The following is a 19,121-nucleotide window of genomic DNA, read 5'->3' on the forward strand; positions in this document are numbered from 1 at the left end:
ATTCAGCAAATCTCTTCAATTCAGCAAATCTCTTCAATTCAATTTCAAAGGCGGGCCAGTTGTAAAAGAAAAGTCTGTTACTCGAGTAGTAATACGTCTAGGTTCAATATTTGAAAGAAGAGCGTAGCAGAGAAGAAAAAGTAAAAAAAAAAAAAAGAAAGAAAGTAACGTAAAACAAAATGCGTTGATTCCTTGTGGCAGATAACAAACGCCGCACCAAGCGTGGCACCTTTTGGGGATAGCATTTTTTTCGAACCATAATGGCGCGCAATAGGGGTATAGTGGATTGATAAACGCGCCGCACGGCGCAAGATGCGCGCTCTAATCGTAAACAACATGCTGCACTGTCGCACTCGCCTTGCTGCACCTCCTTGAGTTAAATTTTCTCTCGGCCGGGAATCAAAATGAACCCGGGGCATCACTTTTCACACAAAAATAAAAGAAAAGAGAGTGCTCGACGTATAGAGTCTGACGTGGGTACTCAAGTAACGTTACTATCCATTCAGTTGGCCAAGTGTGTCAATGAGTGGAGTCTTTGATAGGGCAGTAGACCTGCAGATTACCGGTAGAGGCGAGACCGATAGCGGAGGTGCGGCTTGGCTGCGCCTGTCTCTTGCCTGTCTATTGCCTCTCACTGCCTGTCTATTGCGTGTTTCCTTCATACCAGATATCAGGCACCTCCAAAATATACCGATCCATGGCCTCACGGAAACGGGTTCGGTATTGTTTAGGGGTTACGATCGTTGGATCTTTACCCTTCTTGCCCACCAAAGTTGTGCCCTTGACCCAATTTTCAACCTTTTTGTCCCACGTAAATGTACGTAGCCAGTCGATTATGCCCACGTATAGCTTGTGCGAGGCTTCATCGATACCAATCACTAACGAGTAGTCCATCACATCCATCGCAGAAAGGAAAGATGTATCATTGAAAAGCGATCCACGGAGTAATTTTTTCAGTTGCTCCTTGACGAAAACTGGCCGCTCGTAGATAAATTCAATCATATTTTCGTCAAGCAACACCTCATTCTCTTTTCCAGTTTGCTTAACATGACGGTTTCTCATAGATCCCTTTAAGTCGAAGATGCGCGTCGTCGTACGATTGAAGAAGAGATTTTCCATGATTAAAAAATCCATCTTGAAGATTTTACCGTTCACGGAATTGCGTATTTCAACCTGGTAGAATCCGAAAATCTTTGCAATGGCAGTTGTTAACGTGTTGAAAGTAGATTGTGACATGTACTTGAAATAGAATGGTGCAATGGACACAAATGACTCCAACTCTGTCTTCGAAAGCTCTTTAAGAATATACCTGTTGTCCAAAGTTTTGAGGAAGTTAGATCCACTTTTCCCTCCTTTTGAATCCCATTTCACACATCTTGACAAACTTTGAATGAAGCTATCATCAATTCCACATGCTTTTCTGAAAGCTTCAAACTGCTCACTATAGAAGATTTTGCAAGATAAATCGGAGTTTCCGTCAACAAACTGAAATTTCAAGTGGGATGATTTCTCTTTTGTCATCGCAGATTCAAGTTCACTGTTTTTGCTATTAGTGTCGTAATTCTTCTTGAACTTCTTCTCAATCTTCGTGAAATTATGCAACTTTTTCTTGTATTGATCATTGATTTCCAAAATATCCCTTTGGTTTTCAACGTTAGATGCCAGATCACTAAGCTTTTGCTTATAATCATCACTGTAAAGACAAAACGCAACCAATGAGCTGGGCTCATCTTCTCTGACGATGACTTCATTATCAGCGAAGGTGTGTTCCGTAGAGTCCAAGGGAAACTCCAACGGATCCCATGACGTCGCAGACCGGTCTGCCCAAAAATTGGAAAGTGATTTAAGCAAAGAGTTCTTCTCTGGTTGAGCCATGTCGAGTCTCGCCTTGGCATTGTCATCCTTCCTGAAATCACCTTTGGTTATCTTTGTATCTAGTGCATTCAAATTATCCATTCTTTTCGCATTTGCAGACTGCTCATGGACTGAACTCTCCGGAGAAACCTCTGAAGATTGAACTTCCTGTCCTTCGCTATGATGAGAGCCATTATTATCCAACTTAGCCGTTTGTTTGTCGTAATCATGTTTCACATCCACCACATCTTCAATATTATCATAAATCTCAACGATCGGCTTTGAATTTGCGACAGGAGTCGCTTTATACTTGTTCAAATTCCTTTCTAAGGTCTCTTCTCGTTGTCTTTGGAACTCAAGAGTCATCTGGTTAAAATAGTTAGTTAAATCTTGAACCTTTTTAACACCTTGAACCACAGAACTGTTGTCAAAAATGCTCAGGTCAGCAATAGAGCTTGACCTGGACTTTGCCGGAGGTTTGAAACCTTGATTCAGATCGTTCTCAAATGATTGCTTAATTTGCATAATCTTATCCTCTATCAATGACAGAGGAACCCTTAATTTTATTCCCAACGGTGGGTTATCTTTTCTGATTGCTTCGCCATCTTCGCCATCTTCGCCATCTCCAGGTTCCCTCTTATTTTCATCAGTTTCACTGGTTTTAGCATCATCAAGCAACGAATTATCAGCTACGAGTTTTGATGTGTTCTCCCTCTCCATTGTTTTGGATTTCAGGTCGTCGTGAAGCTTATCCATTAACAAATTTCTCAAATGAAACTGGGTGATTCTTGTGATTTCATTTTCCGTTGGTAAGTATTTTTGTTCAAAGTCATTGAATTCACTTTCCCATTGGACACCCAACTCTTGAATATTCCTTTGAATCACGTTCAAAGAAAGATAGTTAGTGGCAGATGTTGAGTTGTAAATGTTGAAAGTTTTAGATGCGATCAAATCTTCTTGTTGTCGAAGTCTTTCTTTTAGTTCTTCTACCTTTTTCGACCCATCTTCGGCTTTATCGAAAGTGTCAACCTTAACTCTATTGAGTCTCTTGGCAACACTTTGAAAGAGAGCACTGGCACTTTTTTCTATTCCTGAGTATGCTTCAAGTTTCAATTTAATGTCAGTTTCAGAAACAAATTCGTGTTTTTTCTTGGGAACAACGACTTCATAGGTATCGATCGTATTGTACTCCATTCTTATGACGAGACCATTTCTTCCAAAATACTTGATGTGCTTCTTAAAGAAGTCATGAGGGCAGTGGTTCTGGTACTTAACGTTCTGTGACCAGAAACAAAGTTCAAAAAACTTTCCTAGAGACAAAGAATACGTCTCATCACTAAGAGCAGTAATAGGAGTAGAAAAATCACATTCAGGACAATAGCTCCACATAAAGTGTTCATTTTTATGCCTCGTATCTTCGAAACCCAGATTCTCAACTTTTTCAACGATCAAGTCGATCTTACCATTATCATGCGCATAAGTTTTGAAATGATCCAACATAATTTCACCACATTCGTCACATAGTTTGTTCGATTCTTGAAAGATTTGGTCCAAAAACAGACCGAGACTCTTATCGTTGTCAGTATAATAATCAATGACCACAACTAGAGGCCCATGGCATGGGGTCGCATGCTTGATAGATACAGTGGAATGCAAAAAGTGGATGCTTTTGTGAAAAATGGGATAGAGCTGGTAAATGGTGTACTTCATACAGTTAGCCCACAACCTGCTCCTGAAAGTAAATTCATTGAATTTCCTTTTTGTCATTTCGTCACTCATGAATTTCAAGATATTCACGACATCTTCCTTTGTTGAAAAGCTTTCTAAATTAAACGCGAAATGCAACTTTTCGAACCATGCGCTATCCGTAGTGTCCTCTGTAGTGAGTTGTTGAATCTTGCTGTTAAAGTCGTAGAAGTTACTGAAATCCTGAAAGGTTTCAACAACATTTGCCAACACTGGAGGAAGAGGATATTCAACCGACGGTGAAACACTCAAATATCTGGTCTCAAATAGTTTGATGTAGTTACAAACCCCCAAGCGTTCCATAGTATCGAGCGCAGCTGATTTTAAATCATCTGGAGAAGTAGCTTTATCTGACAAGTACTTTTGAAGAATATCAAACTGCGAAACAGTTTCTTCTTTCTGGAGGTATAATGAACAGTCCATAAAAAAGTTCTGCTCTAACCTTGAATTCAAGAAACCAGGTATCAAAGTTTCCGTAGCATATTTTGCTCCACTTAAAAACTCCTCATCGCCTCCTCTGAGGCAAATGGTGAATCCAGACTCAATATTGCTTCCCGTGAAGAACGAATAGGTCTTGATGGTGTCCTTGTACAAGAAACGTTTGACTTCAAATAAACGGCACGATCCAAGCGAAGATTTTTTCAAGAAAAGATCATTGACGGACTGGAAGATATCACCATTTGTGTATCTTGATATTCTTTCGACTGCTTGGGGTTTCACATTCGAAAGAACAGTGATATTCGCTTCTTCGAGCAAACGTTCAGCTAGACCACAGACAGTATCTCCCACCACAATAATATCTGGCTCCAAGGAGATCAAGCGGGAAACCAAGTTGCTGATAAAAACAGACTGTTGTGAATCAACAATCCTTAAACTAATAAACTGTTCTTTTTGCTTCAAATATTCGATGGGAAATACTAGAAGCGCAATCTTAGGATTCTCAATGTAAGATGACATCCGCTTAGAGTCAATATTCTTTGTGATAAAGAGACCGTCAAGAACGTCGGTGTCTTCTATCTTCCCACCAAGAATTTTTTTCACTTTCACATACTGCTTTACATCAAGCGTATCACTAATTTTGATACGGCGCATATTCGAAAGGCACTTGGTGAGAACTTTGCTCCAGCGATTCTGCTCTGCGGGATCGTTGATATCACAGTCTGCTAAACATTGCGTAATCATACTATCAATGTGGCGATTGAAGGATTCTGAAAGATTCGTTTCGAATGCATCCAAGCTCTCTAAAACGAATGCCTCAGGGTTCGAGGATCGATGCGAGTCATACCCGTTTTTGATTTCATCCAAGCTATACTGCAGATCTTGAGTATGTTCTGCAGTAGCGTTCATACCTTGTGGTTCATGAGATGATTGCCTTTGACTAGAGTCTAGAAACGAGGAAGCATCGCGGAGCCGATTATTCAATGTCACCAGAGATGACCGTGGAGTTGAAGAGAGGGGCGAAAAACTTGAGGTATTAATATTGTTTCCAGATGTTAGGCCATTTTCTATCGACGAAGTAAAATGGCCCGGATGTCCTGACCATTTATTTTTGTTAAATTTTTGTGTCCTTCTTCCACGAATTCTCCGCAAAGAGGCTTTGGCTCTTGCGTTAGACCGTCTGTCTGATCGCAGCCTATCTTCGTTGATAGAAACGCCCTGCGTTGATCCATTTACTCCAAAGTCAAACTGCATCATTCCTGCACTCTTGTTGAAAGTAGTTGGAAGATACTTGTCATCAGCAACCATATTGGGAAACTCGTGTAAAGTAGGAACGGAGGACATAGATGTGCTTAACACATTATGCGGTCTTGGAGAAATACTTGGTTGCGTATTCGAGCTGTGGTTCAATGATGTATATAAGGACATAACCTGCTCATCTTCGTTCTCACTTTCGAAGTCTTCTTCCTCTGCCTGGTCTCCGGAACTTTTTGGCAAAAGAGATTGATTCTGGTACTTGTCTGAGTTTGATGCAATTCTTCCATAGCGGTAATTTACCATGGACTTGTAGAACAGACTCAAGTTTTCTAAACTGTTTGGTCTCATCGAATCTCCCGTTACAGGCGCTTGTGGATATGCATAAGGAATATACCACGGTGCATTTTTCATATCCATGTCTGCTCCTAAAGCCGGATTCAGATGCATATTTGCGTTTGATGCATTTTTCAATGCTAGGAATGTCAAGTTGGACTTTAAAGATGATGGCGCACCAGTAGAGCTCTTAGTCAATGGTATTTCTACCGCTTGACCTGTACGCGTTGTAGGGATGGCCATTTGTGGTGCTTGTTTGTAGGAGATACCTTCTGGACTACGCTGAGCAGGCTCAGAATAACCTGCCGGTGAAGCCGAAGCAAGAGCTTCGGTTTCTTTGCCATTGTTCAAGAAAGCGCGATTCGTAGTAGGAGTCAACGACATATCGCCCCCAACACTATTTTTTCGGGACGTGATGGATAGAGTTCTATAGCGTGCTAGAGGATACTCTCTCTGTGTCGATGGATCTTCAGAGTTCTCTGATCGACCCAACGAAAGCACATCGTCGTTATCGATATCTGATTCAGAGCACGAGCTCATTGAGTCATCACTAAGATATACCACAACATCGCTATAACACGCCTTGCAGACGCGGAGCTTATCCCTGTAGTTGTTGCTATCTGTGACGATCAAAGCATCCTTGTTCTGCCGTTGGTTTTTGTAATGGCTATAAGAGATGAATAAGGTGCAATCGGAACAGAAAATCTGCCCACAGAAACGACAATGGTGTTTCCGCCGGAAAGCAGTAAATGGTTTAAAACAATTTAGACAGTCCGCAACAAAGGCGTCATTCATCCAGTATTTTTTCGGCATACCTCCGTTCTTCAATGGATTATCGGACAACTTGCGGGGCTTCCGTTTCTTGCGACGCTTTTTCTCTGATATAGAGCTAACCATGGATGTCGTCGATGATGCTACGCCCGCTAAGTTAGTGTTGAGGATGGATTTGGCACCACCTAAAATTGCCGACGAGAAATTGGATGAAATTTTGCGAGTCATAGGCGGAGCGAAGCTTTTCAAGGTGTAAAAATTAGAAGACGACGGGGAGCTACGGACACCGGTGCGGCGCCGACGCGAGGGCAGACGCGAGATCGTGCTGCCGTTTGTTGTACTGTTTGCTTGGGTTCCAATGAGATCTCTGGATTTCTCTTTGGGATCGTCGTTTCCAAGACTGATGCCGCTGGTGTTGCCTGATTTACCTACGCTCTCTGTTTCGGAAGCAGAATCATCTGATAACTCGATGTCGTTGGGCAAATTGTTGAAGATGGAGGAGATACGGTTCTGCAATGTGGAGTGCGCTGCTCCAGGGGATACGGGCGGGGGCAGCAGCAGGCGAGGCCGAGGAGATGTAGCGCCTTCTCTTTCAAGAGGTTCAGCAACAACTGTCACTTCGTCTCGGCTTACCACTGAGGCCGGATGCGCTGAAGGCGCCATGGTAGAAAGACGTAGACTACGAGCATCGGAAGTGACACGTGCTGGCAACGGCTTTGCTGGCACTGGGACCGTAGTATGGACAGACGGTGTTGATGTGTGGATCGAAGGAGCTCGTGTTTGGGAGAGCGGAGCCCTGGTCGGGGCGGGCGGCGCAGTGATGGGCGGGGCCGGTTTTGGCGCGGGCTGCACGCCTTGGGTCGAGGATGCTGCAGGAAGCGCCTGGGCCAGCGATGCAGACTGGGGCAGTGGGGGGCGCGCAGGGGTATTTTTCGCAGGAGGCGCGCCTGGCGGGACCAGATCTGGCGCGAAGTTGGGGGCAATTGTGTCGGGCACACGGGGCGGCGCGTAAGAATGAACTAAATGCGATGCGTTGTTGGTGACTCGGCGCAACGTGGTGGATATGATGTTGGAAAAAGATCTTTGGCCGGCGGTTTCAGGGTCCGGTAGCGTCGGGAACGACACAAAATCGGGCTCTTTGTCTGGCATTGGACGGTTTCTCTATGGAAAATATTGTGTGGGTAGGATTGTAGAACGGATGCTTATTGGGAAAAATTGAATGATAAGGGAAAGGGGATAAGGCGCAATGGGATAAGAAAGTCGGACTTTTCGTGTAGCCTACCCGCTGTTGAATGGAAAAGAGTGGTTTCCGAGTGTAATCGAATAGCCGGAGCAGAAGAGTGATCAATGCGAATAAATGCAAGCGAGCGCGCAGTATGGGGTACTGGTGGGTACTACAACAGCATAATAACAAATGTTCGCCAGTGAGGAAAAGCTTCACATTGCAAGAGTCGAAAGTTATCGTAAAGTCATCAGAAGAAAGTGGATGACATGGCAGCACTGGGATGACGCGAATCACCTTCACCATGAAAAGATGAAACACTAAAGTTCTGCTCATGGCTGGTCAATGGAATTGTGGAATAGAAGTACATGTAAACATCTTAAGGTGTGACCTGGGATCAACGATTGGAATATTAGAACAGATTCAGCCCTGAAACCTATTAAGTAGGCGTATATAGTCGTTATCTTCAAGTGAGTGATCTATACCACATGAGCCGCCCTTTGTTAGTACTCCAGATGGCGATGGCTCAGCATGTCTCCATTTAAGTATTTGCGAGAGGGGTGTCATTCTACTTTGTATTGAAGAAGAGGTAAGTGGCCAAGCTAGCAGCATTGGCCATTTGCTGCTTATTCACGCGTACCTATAACGCCCGATGTATATTATTTGCTGAAGTGTTTCGACTACATACGAAGGTATAGACATGCTAACCGGATCTCTTGATGGACTTTTATATACTCGTTGTAAGCACTTGTATCTTCGCATACATAGGTGACCTATCAATGAAAATGTCAATGGTTGTCTTGAAATAATCTTTCATAGCTTTTATTCAATCGCCAAGGACCTTATTGCAAGCTCGTTTTTTTACATAGGTATTGGCCGATTCCGAACCATCTAATCGCATTTATGATTTTGTGCGGAATCACCAACATCACTCCAAATAGCATCTGGCAATAAAAAGTCCTCCACTACAACGACAACAACACAAATAGCCCAAGGTCCGATGCGCGTACCTGCTTCTTCTTCTCTTTTGCAATTGTACTGCTCTACAACTATTTGACGGTGTGTCTATTGGCAGTTTCGGTGGCTCATTTACACTAGCCACTAGACGAAATATGCACTCTACTGCAAAATTAGAACCCACCACCTCAACCCCCACATTCACTTTTATTCCTATTCTCATTTTCATTCTTACATTCACCCACTTTCACTTCACTTTCACATTCACATTCTCTCATTCCTCAACCGCTTGCGATACTTCACTCTCCCAATTCCGACTCGCTTGTCCACCTAAGGTACTCCTCTACACAAGCGGCGCGAAAAACCACCTTAACTATCCAGCCACCGGAAGCTTCCTCCTACCCACTCCAAAAAGCAGCAGCTGCAGTTTCCGTTTCTCCTCTCCTTGCAGGTTTTCTCTTCTCAGTCACTCTGCACGCAGCTGTCTCATACCGATGTCCTCTGTTTTGCAAAAACGCCGTGGAGCCAAGACTGCTCCACTAGCATCGGCCGACGAAAACGACCTTGAAAACCACAAAGTGGGCGTCGACACACGCGATATCGTGAACCATCGTGAATTGAAAGTTCCCTTTCTCACGCTTATGGAGGAGGTGTTGTTGATGGGCTTGAAAGACAAGGAGGGCTACCTTTCGTTCTGGAACGACAACATTTCGTACGCGCTCCGTGGATGCATTTTGTTGGAGTTGGCGTTCCGCGGCAAGATCGCTCTTGTCAACGACCCGGCCCGTCGGCGGTTCGAGTTGAGCGACCGTTTGGTCGAGGTGGTGGACACAGAGCCTACCGGCGAAGTTTTGTTAGACGAGTCGCTTCGTATCATGAAAAATGACGAGGGCCACTTGTCTGTGGGCAATTGGATCGACTTGTTGTCGGGCGAGACGTGGAACTTAATGAAAATCAACTACCAGTTGAAACAGGTGCGCGAGCGTTTGGCAAAAGGCTTGGTCGACAAGGGTATTTTGCGTACTGAACGCAAAAACTTCTTTTTGTTTGACATGGCCACCCACCCTGTTGCCGATAAGATGGCCAAGGAGCACATCAAGAACAGAGTCTTGAACTTGTTGACCCAGAAAACCGTTGACTTTGACTCCTTGAGCAATGACCAATTCCCCGCAGACACTTCATTCCGTTGCTTGCGCCTGATTTCTTTGGTGTGCGGTGCTTACGCTGCCAATGTGTTGGAAAATGCTTTGATGTCGTTGAACTATGACAAACGTGACCTGGCTTTCTCGCGGGCAGATGAATTGTTGAATGATTACAGTGAGTATCCTTTTGGCACTAAAGGTCTGCTGAGTCCTTTGGGCTTGGGTATTAACTTGGCCCAGGAGGTCGCCAAAGAAGTGGAGCAGGCTAATGATTTACAATTGGAGCTTGTGGCCGCAATCTTGAGTGTTTTTTCCCGCATGGACTCCATCTTGTGAGTCAGTTTACAATAAAGAGACAACAAGAGACAATGTAGACATGGAATCCCGAGTGGTTCATGCATGACCAGTTGAGCACTGGTGAATCGACTGGTGGTGCAATTCGCAAGTGTGCCATGTTCCTATTTGGGTGGCATTAAGCGTTGATCTTTGTAGTCCACCAAACGAGAGATCATAAATCATACATGTTTGGCACGCCACTTGGGTTCTACTATGGTCCATATACAATGAGCTCACAGTTGATTTGAATGGAATTTTAGGAAATAGCCTCTTTCAAGAAATTAAGTGTTACAAGAACTACAAGTACCGACCCTAGATTCATGAAAAACGCAAACACAGTTTTTTTTTTATATCTCAGAAGCCTATTTTTCTAAACCGTTTCTTTTTTCCCTTCATCTGTATCCTAGCACTACTCCCGATCAAGTTCTTGAGCAAATGCCCGAATCAAACGCCGCTGCTGTGATTGGGCTTCACCCTTAGAGTCCCACCAGAACCCTCCTCCAAGACCATTACGAGCCACATAGCGAGCCTTTTCTCTTGCACATTGCGGATTGTCGTAAGAATAGAGTAGCTTTTTCGAAGGATCAAATTTGAGTGCTCCGACCCTCAGTTCATCGAAAACCTCGTTTTCGTCAGTTATGTTAATGTAATCAACAATATCAGATTCGTAAGGGGCGCTTTTGTTGAAAGGAACCCCAATTCGAAGCGATTGCGGCTCGTAAAAAGTACGTGCATAAAGTGGCATTCCCAATACCAACTTACTAGGAGGTATTCCCTTTTGAATATAGTACGAAATGGCTGCAGAGGCACTGAGGCCATTATTGCCATTATCTCCATACAAATTGGCATGATGGCCCGTTTTCTCCGACCAGCCTTGGCCAGAAAAATCGTAGCACATGACGTTCCAAAAGGACAAGTACCTGTCCATGCGCCCGAGTGGGTAATTGGCCAAATGCTCCTGGCTAGAAGGACTTGCCACAGTTAGAATGAGACTCCGGTCCACATTGTCCATTGCGTGGCGCAATTCCCGAAGCAATTCCGCCAACTGCTGTCCTTCATCCGGCGAAGATGGATATTCCCAGTCAATATCCAAGCCGTTGAACTTGTGAGTTGTAACCAAATCAAGGGCTGTCGATATAAATTGCAATCTTTTCCTCCGATCTCCGGCTAACACCTGGAACATGGCTGCTGTACCCCAACCGCCCACAGAAGCAACAATACTGAGTTTTGGATTTTGCTCTCTCAAGTGATTCAACGCGCCCACAGCTCCACTTTTTCCGTCGACAGGCATTTCGACATCTGCCCATGGGTCTGTGAAAAGGGCTGCTCCTGTTTCCGCATCGACTTTAAGAAACGCATAAAAGACATGCGTAAGGTGATCTGAGTCCAAATGTGAAGGGAAATGTTTCGGGCCATACACTGACCAATTGGAGTAATACACACCTTTGATGTAGCCCATAGTCGATGTTGGAGTTCTCACGTGGGCAAAAAGAAGCACGGTCACGCCCAATGTCACTAGCGAAAAACCAAGAAGAAGCACGACAAGCAAAATCTGGGGTAGTTTGCGCGGCCGCTTCCTGGATTCTGCATGGTTCACACTAAGCCTCAGAGACATGGAATAAAAAAGATGGAATGCCTATACAGAAAATGAAAAAAGAACAGGCAAGAGTTTAGAAGGTCTTATATATATGCATTGAGTGATCCCTAGACCATCTAAACACAATGCCATATTTCTTTGGGTGGTGACTTTTTCTGTCCGCCCCCAAAAAGGGCGTTTATGCAGTCCTGCCCGGTACCTTGAGTCGCCTCCAATGAATCGCAGTATGCCATTACAAAAGGCATAAGAAGCCAATTAGAATTACACCCATCTAGACATGTCTGACTTTATCGTTTCCGCATGCACAGGATTGAAAACCAATCTTTCCCCCTCAGATAAAATCTACAAAGATGACTGCATGTTTTCTTTTGACACACCAGAGAACAACGCCAACGGGCTTGATATTTGTATGTCCTGTTATCAAGCTTTTGCCCGGGCTCCCCACAAAAACTATACCGCAGAACACTACCAGGATAAGAGACATTCTCTTTATGTGAACATCACGAAGCGGTTAAAATCGGAAGAAGAAAGAAAGCGGATTCTTGATAACGAGGACTCCACCCGCCAGACAAAAATTCCTCGCTTGGAAGTGACTGATCACGAGCAAGATGAGTTTTACAATGTCTTCAACTCAATTTACGTGGCCCCGTTAGACACGCTGGTTCCTCTAGATGAATGTCCTGAGCCGGCCAGCCTGTTGGCGCAACAAATTCTAACTTCCAACTCGGCAAGTACGAATGACGAGATCAAGACTTGGGAGCAGCAGGTTTTCCCCTGCGCACACTCAAGTACCATTGAGCAAACGTCAGCTACAGCAGATTTATCTCATTGTGCCTCATGCGACTTGGGCGAAAACTTATGGGTCTGTTTAACATGTGCTGCGGTAGGGTGTGGCCGAGAGCAGTTTGGTTCCAGCTTGAAGGGAAATTCGCATGCGTTGGTCCATTTTGAACAAACAGGACACGCTGTGGCGGTAAAGCTCGGCTCTTTGGCTGCGGATGAAGATAGTTGCGACTGCTACTGCTATAGTTGCAATGATGAGGTGAAAGTTCCTCAGTTAGGTGCCAAGCTTCTTCAAATTGGCATCGACTTGAACTCTGCAGTCAAAACAGAGAAAAGCTTGATTGAGTTGAACTTGGAAACCAACAAAAACTGGCAGTTTAACCTTGACGGAACTAACGGTGATAAGTTAGAACCCGTTTTTGGACCAGGACTTACTGGACTAGCAAACTTGGGAAATTCCTGCTACCTCAGTTCAGTGGTGCAAGCGTTGTTCAGTTATGAGAGCTATGATAACTTTTTCAGAAACTTGCTGTTTGATAAACATGTCGCTGACCCAGCAATGGACTTGCGCTCGCAAATGCTTAAGCTTTACGATGGTTTACTTTCTGGTAGGTATTCGAAGCCTAACCCATTGGATAGTCAGGGCTACCAAGCAGGAATTAAACCTTCGTCTTTCAAAACCCTCATTGGAGCAGAGCATGCCGAATTCAAGACAAATAAGCAACAGGATGCTTACGAGTTCCTTCTTTATCTCCTTGACAAGTTAGATAGGGAGTACGGTCTCTCATTGAACGAAGAATTCAAGTTCCTATTGACTTCGAAAGTCCTTTGTACTAACTGCAAGTCGGGAACATTATCCACAGAGCTCGTTGACAACGTTTCTGTTCCACTTGAGGAAATAGAAGAGGGAAAAACTGATGAAGGGAAGCCTGTTTATAAAGAAATGAGTTTACCAGAATGCTTTAAACGGTTTGCTGCTACAGAAGAAATTGAAAACTACAAGTGTGATACATGTGGGGAAACTTCCACTGCTTTGAAAACGACTGGCTTCCGGAGCCATCCTAAAAACCTCATCGTTGGCGTGAACAGAATTAAGTTGGAGAACTGGATTCCTATGAAAAAGGATGTAGCAGTTGATATCCCAGACTCTTTGCAACTCTCTTCTCTTGGTGCACCTAGCTTCGAGCTGGGAGAAACGGAAGTGCTGGAAACGCAAAATTCAGCGTTTGTGCCTAATGAAGAGGCCATGTCAATGCTTTCTAGTATGGGCTTCGGAGAAGCTCGCAGTGCTCGAGCTCTTTTCCACACGGGCAACAAAAATGCGGAAGAGGCAATGAACTGGTTGTTTGAGCATATGGACGATCCTGGAATTGATGATCCTTTTGATGCATCAAAGGAACAAGATGGAAACAGTGCTCCGGAGAACCTTGAAGCTATCGATAATTTAGTGGCCATGGGTTTCAGTGCTCTTCTTGCCAAAAAGGCATTACATTTGAACGGCAACGATGTAAATGCATCCGTGGAATGGCTTTTCAGTAACCCAGATGATGATGGAGTTATTCATGACAATCAACCTGTGTTCAACATTAAAGAAGAATCCGAGAAATTGAAGAAGAAGCTTTTGGAAGAGCCCATGGGTTCTGGAAATTACAGATTGAAGGCTGTGGTTTGTCATAAAGGCTCATCCCCTCATACGGGTCACTACGTTGTTTTTGTGAGAATCAAAGAGGAGTGGGTACTTTTTAACGACGAGAAAGTTGTTCGGTGTGACAACAATTTGGAAGACATGCGCAAAAATGGCTACATATATTTCTTCTCCCAAGACTAGGGTTAAGAGTCACACAGACGGTGTGCCTTAAGCATATCGAAGACAAGAGTATTTCAAAGGTATAATGAAGAAAAAAATGCAATGTCAACATACTAAAAAATCGGAAGAGAGCCCTTTGAGCATTTTTCCGTGTGGTTCTTTTGGATAGAAAAAAGTTTTCTACGAATCTACAAGAGGTCAATCGATGTCTTTTGTTTATCATGTCCGCAAGAAATAGACATGTCGCAGGTGTTGAAGAATTCAGAACAATGCCTGCATGAAGTATGGAACATATATTGTTCCGTGACTCAACGAGACACGAGTTAGATTGCATACAGATAAGTTGATGAAAATGGCCCACAATTTAAAGGGCTGCAGTCTGCCGCAAAAAGCTGGTTTCATCGTCATCAAATATGAATATCACGAAAATCTATGGCATAAATAACAGGGGCCAATGTTGTCCTTTCTTAAGGATTTGTTTTTCCGTGTTTGTAGACGGCTCCAAGCTTATTACAGGGAATTCCGACACACAAGCCGATTACTCATTCAGCGGCCATAAGTGGCCAGAGAAACGGCAACCTAAATCTATACTCCCACTACTTAAAGGTCAAGAACCGCAAATCAGTTTTTTTTCCTCTTTCTTTACCATACCATGTTCATCGAAAACGCTAATGTCGGCGACAGAAGCCGCATGGAAGATTGGAGAAGTACGTTATTGCTTTTATTAGACTTTTGATAATTTTGCTACTAACACAGCTAGTTCGGGGATACGACCCATTATCTGCTCCCGATTTGTTGCAACATGAAATCCCTCTTACTGAAAAGGCCAAGGAAGTCATTTTGAAGGGACGTGATGACACAGTCAATATTTTGAATGGGAAAGACGACCGTCTTGTGATTGTGATTGGGCCATGTTCGATCCACGACCCAGTAGCAGGTCTTGACTACTGCGAACGTTTGCAGAAAGAAGCAGAAAAGCACAAGGGTGAGCTCCACATTGTGATGAGAGCATACCTTGAGAAACCCAGAACCACGGTCGGATGGAAAGGTTTAATCAACGATCCAGATATCGACGGATCTTTCCAAATCAACAAGGGGCTCAGAATTGCCCGTAAGTTGTTTGTGGACTTCACTGAAAGATTGCCCATTGCAGGTGAAATGTTGGACACGATCTCGCCCCAATACTTGTCGGACTTGTTCAGTGTTGGAGCCATTGGCGCAAGAACGACCGAGTCTCAATTACACAGAGAATTGGCCTCCGGTTTGTCCTTCCCCATTGGATTTAAAAACGGAACAGACGGAACGTTGGGTGTCGCTGTAGATGCGTTGAGAGCGGCATCGCACCCACACCACTTTTTAAGCGTGACCAAGCCGGGTATTGTGGCCATCGTGGGTACTGAAGGAAATGAGGACTGTTTCGTTATCTTGAGAGGAGGAAAGCAAGGCACCAATTATGACGCCAAGTCGGTGAAGGAGACGAAAGAAGCTTTGATCAAGGCGAAAGTTGTGACTGAAGAGAAACCAGGCCCACGTATCATGGTGGACTGTTCGCACGGCAACTCAAACAAAAACCACAAAAACCAACCTTTGGTAGCGGCAGAAGTGGCTCGCCAGGTTGCTGCTGGTGAAGACGGAATCTGTGGTTTGATGATTGAGTCGAATATTGCAGAGGGCAGACAAGATGTGCCACCACCAGAGAAAGGCGGCAAGGACGCTTTGAAGTACGGCTGCTCCATCACAGATGCATGCATCGGCTTTGAGGACACAGAAGCTGTTTTGCAGAATTTGGCTGATGCCGTTAAGGCCAGAAGAGCACTCAGAAAGTAGTGCTATGTGACTGTATGTATATAAATGAACATTGTAAGATATGGGGTATGAGAGGACACAAAGTTGAGCTTGCTTTGTATTGCAGAAAAATAGAAAGACATATTTACGAGAGCAGTACGACACCACCACAAATTATAGGGCTAATTTAGTTCTTGCTTCTATTTCAGGAAAGAGAACCATTCAATTTCATGTGAAGTAGAAACAACTAAATAAAAAAGCACTTGAAAGCAAATTCGTTATTGCTACTAATGCAAGCTGATACAGTACCTACACGAGAAATGCCAAGAGTGGCCCGAAAAGGATAATCAAAAAGGGAGATAGTAAGATGCAGATACAAAGATAAGAACAATAATGGAGAATTATCATGAATAGGAGTAGCGGTTTTTTTTAAAAGACTAAAGTACAATGAATTTAGCTTTTATAACTACGGCGCACCACTCATTTAGTAAGCAGTTGTCCAATTTGCCAATCAGTATTGTATTACATAGCACTAATTACATGAAACTCAAGGAGCGAGACGACTAGCGTACATTATTCTGAAAAGCCTTTACCTGAAACAATAGCCTCCAACTGTTCGATTTGGTTGGACAACTGTTGCGTCAACTCTGGAATCTTGCTTTCTCTCTCGTCTATCGTGGTGAACTTTGATTTTCCACGGATGTGCCAGTAAGCGACACAGTAGGTACCGAAAACTCCAATCACCACACACACATAGTTCATGTTACCAGCAGTTACAGGCATGACCGATGGCAAACTGTAGAAAACAGTAGCGAAGAGCGTCCACATGAGTAACACATAGTTGCAAACATGGCCCACTTTTCCTAACCAGAATGGTCCATGCTTAATGTTGTTACGTCCTTTGATCAACATAAAGACGACTGGAACAGCATAGGACATCAAGAGGAAAACAATACAGCCCACAACCATAGCGTTGTAAGCGGTGGTAGAACCCATATAGATACAACCGATAACGGCACACCATGCACATGACATGAGATGAGCATTAACTGGAACACCGGTTCTGGTGTTGACTTTGGACCACCAATGGGAGCCCCACAAACCATTGTCTCTGGCGAAAGACCAACACAAGCGGGCCTGCCACGTGTGTGATGCAATGTTGCATCCGATCGCTGTGAGGAGAATCAAACAGTTCAACACAATCGCACCAGCCTTGCTTTTCAAAGCCTGGTAGAAAATATCCATAATAGGCACACCGGTAGTGGAAGCGTAGATGCTGTCCAAGTCGGTAATACAGAAGAACATCGAAATAGCGTAAGAGAAAGAAGTAATGAAACCAATAATCACAGTGCCAATGATAGCCTTGGGGATATCAGTTTCAGGACTGAGTGTTTCTTCGGCCAAATGGGTAGCTGCGTCAAGACAACTGAAAGACCAGTTAGGGTTGACCAAACCAACAATGAAAGCGATACCCGCAGACAGCCAGCCAGTTCCGTTAGAGAACTCCACAAACACAAAATGAGCAGTCTGGTAGTGGCCCGAACTTTTGGCCAAAACGGTGATTGTGATAACCACAAACGAAAACAAGGACACGTACAAAGCAGCCTGCGAAATACGGGGCAAAGGTCTCTCCCAGATGTTGCAGAACACCAACAAGGCATTGACAATCTCGTAGGTGATGAAAACTTGCCAGCGTTTGACAGTGAAATCAGGCCCACCTGAACCCAAAGCGTACATTCCCACCAAAGAGGAGGCGATCGAAATCGTCACAGAGGCACTGGTGAACACAGATCCAGCCCAGGCAAAAGCACCACACATGTACGAAAAGAATGGAGCGTACTTTGGAGGAGCCAACTTCATGGTCCAGTAGTACTGGCCACCAGCATTAGGCATGGCACTAGCAAGCTCGGAAAGCGTAATGGCAATGCACATGGACACAGCAGCAATGATCATGATACCGTAGACAATCATCATGGGCCCGCCACTCGAGATACCGGTGATCAACGACGCAGAAATACCAAACCAGGAATTGGTCAAGCCAAAACCAACACCCAAAAGGGCAATAGTGGAGAAATTACGCTTCAACTCGGGCGTGTAACCGGTGTCAGCGGCCATAGCCAAGTTGACCTGGGCCTCTTCCAAATACCGCTCGGCCTTTTCATTATCGCTGGTCAATCCGTCAATGTGGTGGGAGACAAAGTTTTGCACCTCGCCCATGGCCACCGAGTGGATGGGCTCAACGGCAACGTCGTATTTTTTTTTGTCCATAGTTGAGCGTGGAAATCAGATAGCGGTGGGTCACAGCGAACAAGCGAACAAAAGTGCACCGGATACAGCCCGTATATATGGTACTTTGGATGGTTTCGGGCCAATGTGCTGACGTTGCCTGAAAGAGGCATAGATCGCGCATGGGCGCGCATATGGGTCTTGGGCGAGATAAGATAAGCAAGCGCGCCTCTTGACACAGGATACCCCAGCAGGATTCCACTGATTTTTTCGCGCACGATGTGCATGTAAGTCTGCCTTGAGGGCCTGTGCATGTAAGCCAAATGATTTGACATTTGCCTGACAAATAAATTTGCTGCCTGTGGAGGAAAAGTTGTCCGCAGCGAAGGTGGATGCAGGAACTCGTTTTCTTTGGCCCTTTCAAGCGGACACCTATGCGCACAGCGGTTATGATAAGCACGAAAGCACAAGTTTTTTTTTCAAAGTACATCGATGATGGTGGATGAGATACGAAGTATGGGCCCAGTCTGATGTCGGACACTGTCCTCCACCGGTTGTGGCAAGCACAAATGTGTCTGATCTCTGCCTTACGGGATGAGGCATTTTTGTCGCCTGGGAATGACCACTACTGAGAGCCAATCAGAGCCAATCAGAGCGCCAATCAGAGTCCGGTCCCTGCTGAAGATTACGTATAATGCATCAAAAACGTGCAGGATCACATGTAGACACCGGAAATGTTGAACTGAAAAATTTCAGAGTGGTAAATTAGATTGGTAGGTGTTAAAGATTAAAAAAAAAAAAAATAAAATGGAAAAGAAAGATTGCAGTGCTAACGAGCATCAAAAGCAATGTCCGCACATTAGCGAA

The 19,121-nt window shown here is 44.4% G+C and overlaps 6 protein-coding genes across 6 annotated transcripts; 3 read left to right on the forward strand and 3 right to left on the reverse strand. All coding sequences in view use genetic code 12, as the record gives it.

The window, feature by feature from the left end:
- Nucleotides 1-642: 642 nt before the first annotated feature.
- FAB1 (1-phosphatidylinositol-3-phosphate 5-kinase) lies at nt 643-7,548 on the reverse strand (the record flags this gene model as incomplete). Its single annotated transcript, XM_002619112.2, has 1 exon — nt 643-7,548. One exon carries the CDS (start codon nt 7,546-7,548, stop codon nt 643-645), a length of 6,906 nt encoding a protein of 2,301 aa, XP_002619158.2.
- A 1,185-nt stretch (nt 7,549-8,733) lies between these two features.
- FOB63_000318 (uncharacterized protein) lies at nt 8,734-10,056 on the forward strand (the record flags this gene model as incomplete). The annotated part of the gene is made up of 1 exon (XM_002619113.2): nt 8,734-10,056. The coding sequence occupies one exon, from the start codon at nt 8,734-8,736 to the stop codon at nt 10,054-10,056; it is 1,323 nt and encodes a 440-aa protein (XP_002619159.2).
- Nucleotides 10,057-10,465: 409 nt separating this feature from the next.
- On the reverse strand, nt 10,466-11,671 carry CHT4 (putative chitinase; the record flags this gene model as incomplete). The annotated part of the gene is made up of 1 exon (XM_002619114.2): nt 10,466-11,671. The coding sequence occupies one exon, from the start codon at nt 11,669-11,671 to the stop codon at nt 10,466-10,468; it is 1,206 nt and encodes a 401-aa protein (XP_002619160.2).
- A 259-nt stretch (nt 11,672-11,930) lies between these two features.
- Nucleotides 11,931-14,264, forward strand: FOB63_000320 (ubiquitin-specific protease; the record flags this gene model as incomplete). The annotated part of the gene is made up of 1 exon (XM_002619115.2): nt 11,931-14,264. One exon carries the CDS (start codon nt 11,931-11,933, stop codon nt 14,262-14,264), a length of 2,334 nt encoding a protein of 777 aa, XP_002619161.2.
- A 631-nt stretch (nt 14,265-14,895) lies between these two features.
- ARO3 (3-deoxy-7-phosphoheptulonate synthase) lies at nt 14,896-16,070 on the forward strand (the record flags this gene model as incomplete). The annotated part of the gene is made up of 2 exons (XM_002619116.2): nt 14,896-14,950; nt 15,004-16,070. The coding sequence occupies 2 exons, from the start codon at nt 14,896-14,898 to the stop codon at nt 16,068-16,070; spliced, it is 1,122 nt and encodes a 373-aa protein (XP_002619162.2).
- Nucleotides 16,071-16,601: 531 nt separating this feature from the next.
- On the reverse strand, nt 16,602-18,296 carry FOB63_000322 (uncharacterized protein; the record flags this gene model as incomplete). The annotated part of the gene is made up of 1 exon (XM_002619117.2): nt 16,602-18,296. One exon carries the CDS (start codon nt 18,294-18,296, stop codon nt 16,602-16,604), a length of 1,695 nt encoding a protein of 564 aa, XP_002619163.2.
- Between the last annotated feature and the right edge of the window lie 825 nt (nt 18,297-19,121).

The sequence above is a fragment of the Clavispora lusitaniae genome (assembly GCF_014636115.1).
Source record: "Clavispora lusitaniae strain FDAARGOS_655 chromosome Unknown tig00000003_pilon, whole genome shotgun sequence".
NCBI lineage: Eukaryota > Fungi > Ascomycota > Pichiomycetes > Serinales > Metschnikowiaceae > Clavispora > Clavispora lusitaniae.